This window comes from Zea mays, chromosome 4, assembly GCF_902167145.1.
Source record: "Zea mays cultivar B73 chromosome 4, Zm-B73-REFERENCE-NAM-5.0, whole genome shotgun sequence".
NCBI lineage: Eukaryota > Viridiplantae > Streptophyta > Magnoliopsida > Poales > Poaceae > Zea > Zea mays.
In genome coordinates this window covers 75,770,251-75,778,244 of record NC_050099.1, presented here as the reverse complement: position 1 = coordinate 75,778,244, position 7,994 = coordinate 75,770,251, and the positions used below count along the sequence as shown (strand labels likewise).

At 41.3% G+C, this 7,994-nt stretch overlaps 1 protein-coding gene across 1 annotated transcript; it reads right to left on the bottom strand.

The window, feature by feature from the left end:
* Window positions 1-296: 296 nt before the first annotated feature.
* On the bottom strand, window positions 297-6,764 carry LOC100191260 (uncharacterized). The gene is made up of 5 exons (NM_001136694.1): window positions 6,594-6,764; window positions 5,519-5,608; window positions 4,653-4,747; window positions 1,306-1,374; window positions 297-1,216 (listed from the first exon to the last, which is right to left on the bottom strand). The coding sequence occupies exons 1-5, from the start codon at window positions 6,646-6,648 to the stop codon at window positions 632-634; spliced, it is 894 nt and encodes a 297-aa protein (NP_001130166.1). The 5' UTR covers window positions 6,649-6,764; the 3' UTR covers window positions 297-631.
* Between the last annotated feature and the right edge of the window lie 1,230 nt (window positions 6,765-7,994).

The following is a 7,994-nucleotide window of genomic DNA, read 5'->3' as shown; positions in this document are numbered from 1 at the left end:
CTTAATTGCTTTAAAAAAGCAGAGACATTCTCCTTTTTTAAAAGAACTTCCTACCAGTACCAACACCGTGCTATATAAAAAAAACCCTCTTGGGCTCTTGGATAGAACTCCACACACCAAAAACAAAAAAGTGAAGAAATATGCCGCATTGGACTTTCAGTTGAGTGACAGCAGTTTGGGTGACATCCAAATGGCTCGAATGGAGAGGCCTCCAAGGTGCTCAGCAACAAGACAACAGCGTAAAGCTGGCTTGCACACAGAAAACACAGTCTCAATGACGATATGCAGCAAGAACTCATTCAAATCAGTCGCTATCACCATGGACAAATGTCGAAGTTCGGCTATTACAATGGCAACGGAATATCTTTCAGCACGTCACATAAAACCATGCCATGACACTTGTCACGAATTCAGTATTCCACACAATAATGACATCATCAGTAACTAACGGCTTCGCATTATTAGCAACAAGGCAACTGCAATCACACTGCATTTACATTCTACAGGAAGCACGGAAACCTAAATCAGGATCTAATGAGTCACAAGCAGGCATACAGGTTTCTAGTAGATGCAGCAAAAGTGCCTGGTTTTTTTTCCCTTTTTTGCTTATACTCAGGCTACACAATAGTCTCTAACTATCCATGTCAGGTCCGGTTTGCGCCTGTGTCTGCAACTGACCCAGCAGTCCGGCTTGCAGCTGCGCTTGTGAGTGCCCCTGTGATTGTAGTTGTGCCTGAGGTTGCGGTTGGGAGGTTTGCTGGGCTGATGATTGCAACTGCGCTTCTTGGGGCTGCACTTCGGGCTGCTGGTGGACCTGCACTTGTGGGGGTTGCTGCAGCTGCTGATGGACCTGCAATTGTGGGGGCAACTGCGGCTGAGGGTGCAGATGCACTTGGGGTTGCAGCTGCGGCTGAGAGTGCAGCTGCACTTGTGGGAGCTGTTGTGGCTGATGGTGGAGCTGCAGTTGAGGTTGGAGGTAGTGTTGTGTTTGCGAATGCAACTGAACTTGAGATTGCATGGGTTGCTGTGGTTCAGTATGCAGCTGAAGTTGGGGTTGTGCTTGTGGTAGCTGTGGCGGTTCTTGTTCTGGCTCCTTTGGCTTGGGGGCTCCGTTATTCATCCTTGCTCGAGCCTCAGCAAACATCCTTTGTTGCTCAGCAACAGCTTCTTCCTCTGTCATCTCAATCCTAGTGAACTTGCCAGCTTTTGGAGAATCCTACTCAAGACATATTGGTGTCAAGCACAGTACACAGATTAGAGAAGGGAATGATATGCACAGCCCTGTGACTAAGAAGTGGTACAAACCAGAGTCTCGAGTTTGTGCTGTTCATACGCAGCATAAACCTCCTCAATGTACTCTCTGAAGCCAAGATCCTGATTTCGGAAGAATAATGATAAGCTACGGGACCTCCCATGTTTTATTAGTAATAATATGTACAGCTCGAATTTAAACAAATAAACACTACTCCCTCGTCCTCGTCCCAAAATAAATCAACTTCTACAGTCAGCCTCAAGTCAAACTATCTTAATTTTGACCAAATTTCTGGAAAGAACACCAATATTTATGCACCAAATTAGTACTCCCTCCATTGCAAATGATAAGACATTTGACTTTTCTTTTTTACTATGTACTTAGATATAGATTATGTCTAGCTGCACAGTAAAAACAATGCATCTAGAAAATCAAAACATCTTATAGTTTGCAATGGAGAGAGTAACAACTAGATAGACCATGAAATATTTTTCCATGGCGTACTTATTTGTTGCTCAGATATTGGTGCTTTGCTTCATAAAAAGTTGGCCAAACCTAAGGTGGTTTGACTTAGGACAACTCAAATTGATTTATTATGGGAGGGAGTATACACAAAGATAGCACATATCAAATGCGCCCCCAGAACGTAACATATAACAGTCCCAAATATTTTGTTGATCTCAAAAAAATTTTATGGTCTATTATACAAGATCAGATGAGTTCAAATATTCACATTCTAAATTGTGTTAATCATTAATATGCTTCTCTTACACGCAGTCCCCAAGTATATTATTATATTTATATAGAGAGACAATAACAACAACAACAAAGCCTTTTAGTCCAAGTAAGTTAGGGTAGGTTAGAGTTAAAAAATCAACATATCTCAAAGTCAAGGTTCGGGCACATAAATAGTTATTTTCCATGCACTCCTGTTCAAGGCTAAATCTTTATGTATATCTCATTCTTTCAAATCTCCTTTTATTGCCTCTTCCCATGTCAACTTCGGTCTTTCTCTTCCTCTCTTCTCATTGCTATCGCACCTTATAATCCCACGACACATCGACGACTCTGGAGGTCTCCGTTAGACATGTCCAAACCATCTCAACAAATGTTGGACAAGCTTTTCTTCAATTGGTGTTACTCCTAGCCTATCAGGTATATCATCATGTCCCTCAAGTGGTTAGATGTTACTTTTCCAACTTCTATAGAGAAATTGGAAATTGGGCCACTATTCTGGAAGAATAAGTGGCTAAATAAAATGAGCATCCACAGCTTGCTCCGAGATTATTTGCTGCAGTATCTAATAGAGCTATCAAGTCTAGAACAGTTCTCGAGGCCATCACTGAGGGAAGTTGGGTTGCTGATATTATTGGTGCTCGGTCGGTTGGGGTTTTAGTGGAGTTTTTGTAAGTATATGACCTAATATTGGAGGTGGAGGCTGCATGAGCAGATTGAGGATAGGCATGTGTTTATGCTTGCTACCACAGTATTCTTCTAAGGCTGTATATGAGGCTCTCTTCCTTGGGTCTGTCCACTTTGAGCCTGCTAACCGAATTTGGAAGCCTTGGGCTCCGGCTAAGTGTAAATTCTTCATTTGGCTAACTGCTCTTAATAAATGTTGGACAGCTGATCGGTTAAGCAAAAGGGGGCTGCCTCATCCTATTAGATGTCCACTTTGTGATCAACAACAGGAAATAATTGATCACCTGCTGGTTAACTGTGTATTCGCCAGGGAATTCTGGTTCCATGTGCTCAGTAAAGTCAATCTTCAAAGCTTGTCTCCACAGCTTCATAATCGGGGGTTTATGGTTTGGTGAGAGTGGGTTTCTATGCAGATTTCTGGGATTGTGCAGAAGGGGATCAACTCCTTGATAATCCTTGGAGCTTGGACATTGTGGAAGCATAGAAATAGGGGGTGTCTTTGATAGTTTTCCTCCTAATATGGGTGCTGCTATCTCCCAGTTCAATCAGAAGTTGGAGAGGTGGGCTTTGGCTGGAGCTAGGGATCTCTCCTTCCTTACTGCTCCCATTCCTGGCCTCCAGCTGTAGTTTGTTGCATTAGCTATAATGTTAGATGTCTTTATGTTTTGTTGTTTTCGACCGCCATGAGCTATTTGGCCACAGACTTTTGTATTGGTCTATTTTAGACCTGTTTCTTCTTAATATATATTATGCGTAGCTCTCCTACGCTTTCGAGAGAGAAAACACACACACATTTCTGCAACACTTATCTGCTGAACGTGTCATCTATTTGTAGGCCAACATTATGCACCATACAGCATAAACAGGACTAATCAACATCCTATAAAACTTGCCTTTTAGCTTCTATCATTTAGAACACCAGATGATTGATGCCATATGATTGATGCCATTTAGAATACCAGATGATTGATGTCATTTCTTCTTAATATATATTATGTGTACCCTCTTGTCATTTAGAACACCAGACGATTGATGGCATGCCACTTCATTCACCTTGCTTTGATTCTATGGCTAACATCTTTACAATATCCTCATCTCTCTGTAACATTGATCCTAAATACCTAAAGGTGTCCTTCCTAAGCACTACTCGTCCTTCCAAACTAACATCTTCTTCCTTATGTGTACTGCCGAAATCACATCTCATGTATTCTATTTTAGTGAGTCTAAAACCTTGAATTCTAGAGTCCCTCCCCACAACTCTAGTTTTCTATCTACTCTTGCCCGACATTCATCAACTAACACTACATCGTCTACAAAAAACATACAACAAGGGATATCTCCTTGTATGTCCCTTGTGGCTTTATCCATCACCAAGGAAAAAAGGTAAGGGCTCAAAGCTGACCCTTGATGTAGTCCTATTCCAATCGAAAAGAAATTTGTGTCGCCATCGCTCGAACACCAACATTGTTGTACTTGTACATGTCCTTAATAATCCAACGTACTTCCGTCGTTGGAACTTTATGTTTGTCCAAAACCAAACACATAACATTACTTGGTATTTTGTCATAAGCTTTCTCCAAGTCAATGAAAATCATATGTAGATCCTTCTTCTATTCTCTATACTACTCCATCACATGTCTTATTAAAAAAATGGTTTCCATGGTTGACCTTCCGCACATGAATCCAAATTGGTTCAAAGAGATCCCCGTTACTCCGCTCAAACGATGCTCGTTATTTATATATAGAGAGAGTTTGTGAAAAAATGAACGATAAAGATGATGTGCTTCTATATTAAACAAGCATCTACAAAAGCATGTCTACCCAAAATTAAAAAATTAAAGTTCGCCAAGAATCCCCAAAACCATCAAAGATATCACACCTAATCGTATGCCTCATATCTAACCATGTGTTTACCACTTTACCTCAAATTATTCTTAGAGAAATCTGACATAAAAAATTATGAGGAGAAAATACTAACACTTAGAGCCTTGATAACATGCTCAGGAGCAATTGTTTTCTTCTCTTCTCTGCTGCACACTTCATTGGATTCAGACGAAAGGAGATTGATGAACTCTGAAAATTGGTTTTACAAGTAGTTAGATTAGAAAAGGAGAGACCAATCTCTATGCTTATGAAGATTCTTTCTTTGTTGAAAGTAAGGTTGTGAGAGATCCATACAAGTGTAAACCATTTAAACAGAACAAGTTATGCAGTTACTTCATTAATGGCCTGAATACAGTAGGAGTATATTGGCTTTCTCATGAAAACAGAATATAATACTCCCTCCGTCTTGAAACATAATTCGTTTTAGACTAATCATGCATTCATTAAGTAACATATGAATGTAGTTTGTATGTATGTCTTTATTCATTATCATTTGAACGAATGTGGACGGAAAAAAGGTGCGCCAGAAAGAACTATATTTTGGGACAGAGAGAGTATGATATAAAGTTAGAAATTTTACCTAATGATTTTCTTCTAAAAAACATGTATAATCTTATTGTCTATTATTATTCACAAGATGACATGCATACTTGAAAGCTCCCAGACAAATCAAAGAGATAACCATATATATATGTCACTACAGTCTGAACTGTGCAGGAGTATATTTTTAATTCCAGCAGTTTGTTTTATTTGGAACAACAAGAAGAAAGCTCAGTGCTACAAAATGATATTTCATAAAGAACAACTCATGGCAGGCTATAATTTAAATAAAGATACATGTGCAGAACCATGTTAATATGTTATTCAAACAGTGATTCTTGCATAGTTGAGCATACAAGCTGTACCATATGATGGATGATACTATAATGGTGTATACTGCATCACACTTGTATGTCTTACCTACGCAGCATTCAACAAGAAGATCCTGTGCATCTCTTGCCACTCGTACATCAGGAGGAAGCATCTCCTTAATTATCTTAACCATTGTTGCTAAAATGCGAAGCAGAAAGTCAATAAGTACAAGATTTTAAACAACTCTGAAAACAAAATGTCGTCAACTGGTGATCTGCTCCCATCCAGGTTCAAGGAACTTTATTCAAATCGCATGGCACTAATTTGGCAAAACATAATATTAGTATAGTTGTAACTCCATATACTTGTTCATTCACATTTCATGGTATAACATTAATTAATTCAAAGATAATCCAATACTATTATATAATAAAAATCATCAAACAATTCCAGTATAATTCATACATGAAAAATCATATGAAATTATGAAACAAAGCCACTTTTTCCAATGTTATCACAAACAGTCAGAATTCACAGCAGAACGATTTCATATACCAAACCATTACATGATGTAATGTTTCCAACGACTGGAGTGCCATAGTTCACAGGCTAGAAACCATCAAAACTACACTAAGTTACTAGTCTATCCAGTCCTGTTTGTAAGGCACAGGGGCCCAAATTCCATATACTAAGAAACGCCAAGAGACAAAGGAAACTTATTAGACCAGCACCAAATGATGAGCTCCCATGGTCCTGTACATGCCATGTTGAAGCCTTGTATTGGATCCGTCTAGAGCACTCAAGCATACCACAAGAAACGAACTGTATAGTGCTGCATCATAGTAGTTTGCTATCAACAAGGCTGCCAAAATCAACTAGCCACAATCCAAAAAGATCAGGACCTCGCCACAAGCCCCAGGACAACCATCGTACATACGAATTGGCGCAGAAATTGAATAGCACTTGGGACAAACCTAACTTTCCTCACAGCATCGCTTCAAAAATCAAGCTTCCTAGCGTATCATCTCACAAGATTACGCAAACCAAACCCAGCTAACCAGATTCTTCAGACCAAGAAGAACACGCCCATCCACACGACATCCCCTTAATGGCGTCAAATTTCAACACAATAAAAGGAGCCAGAATACGGCTTCTACAGGGGTAACCGAGGCAGGGAACTTACATTTGGGGAGGGAAACGTCCTCCTTAGACTTCCCCACGATGTCCATCGGGTCCATCTCCACGCACGGCACCGAATCCGCGCGACGGAAGGCGGGCGCGAGGTAGCAGGTGCTTTCGGCGAGCGAATTCGGGAGAGAATTCGTCTCGCGCAGAGTTGAATCGAGAAGCTAGGGTTAGGGCGCGCGGGGAGGTGGGGCCTAATACGAGGGGAGGGGTTGATATCCGGACATATGCACGACAGTCGTAAAATTTGTTAAAATGGGTCGTTTTAACTTTTCGCACTTCAAAACAGAGCGTGTTTCGTTGCATTTGTAAAATGGCAGCGTATCTTATGTACATGGCACGTATGCACATCTTTAATCCCATCCCTTCAATCAAGATCTAGTGGCTACTGTCGTTTTAACATTTTAACCCTCCCGTGGCTTCCTCTGGCACATCTTTAATCTCATTCTTTCAATCAAGATCCAGTGGCTACTGTCATTTTAACATTTTAACCCTCCCGCGGCTTCCGTGTGATAAGAATCCTTTTTTGCAAAACCTCCATTTCTCCTTCCCTTCCTCCAAACAGTTGCACGAGACTTCTGGAACATGACAACTGCCATGTCCTTGCACCGCCGCCTCCATTCTTGCCGGCTTCCGCCAAAGAACTCGCTGAACGTTGGTTCCCCACCGATGTCGCCATTGTCTGGAGGTCCAGACTGGCGCAACACCTCCACCAACTACCCAGCTTCAGTTTTTGTAACCTAAATTTTGATTCAAATCTGGAGCTCAAGATCGTCTGTAAGCTGAATTTTGATTCAAACCTGGTGCAAGAGAATTGTGTATAAATGTTGAACAGATTGAACGAGGGACAAAAAATGGTCACCGATGTTAAACTGATTGGATATTTTTAGGTGTATTGAATTCTTCACAAGAATCAACATGATGTGAAGCTTCAACAGGACCATGAACGAGAAGGTCAGGTTGCATGTGTGCACCGGTTGCAACAAAAACAGTGGGTTTAAAGAGAGCAGAGTCCATAGCGTCCACGTTGCTGCTAGGCTCGACTACCCATTGCACGTCCATGGCGTTGAGAAGCTCCGTCAAACCACCACGGCTGGAGCATGCCAGTGGCGGCGCTGCCATGTTGCAGCAGCCCTTGAACGTGGTGACCAGCAGGTGGCGGCTGCGACAGCAACGACGTTCAGCGAGGGCACGACGACATGGGTGTTAGCCCTAGCATGTGACGATAACAGATGTATGTATCGACGGGCGACGGCGGCGGCAACGATGTTCGGCGAGGACACCTGCAAAGCGTCGGCGTTGGCCATTCGTGAGCAGTGGCGGATCTAGTATTTTTGCATAGGATATAAAGCAACAAAAAATTTATGTAGAATTCTATCTAATTTACATAGTAAATTTG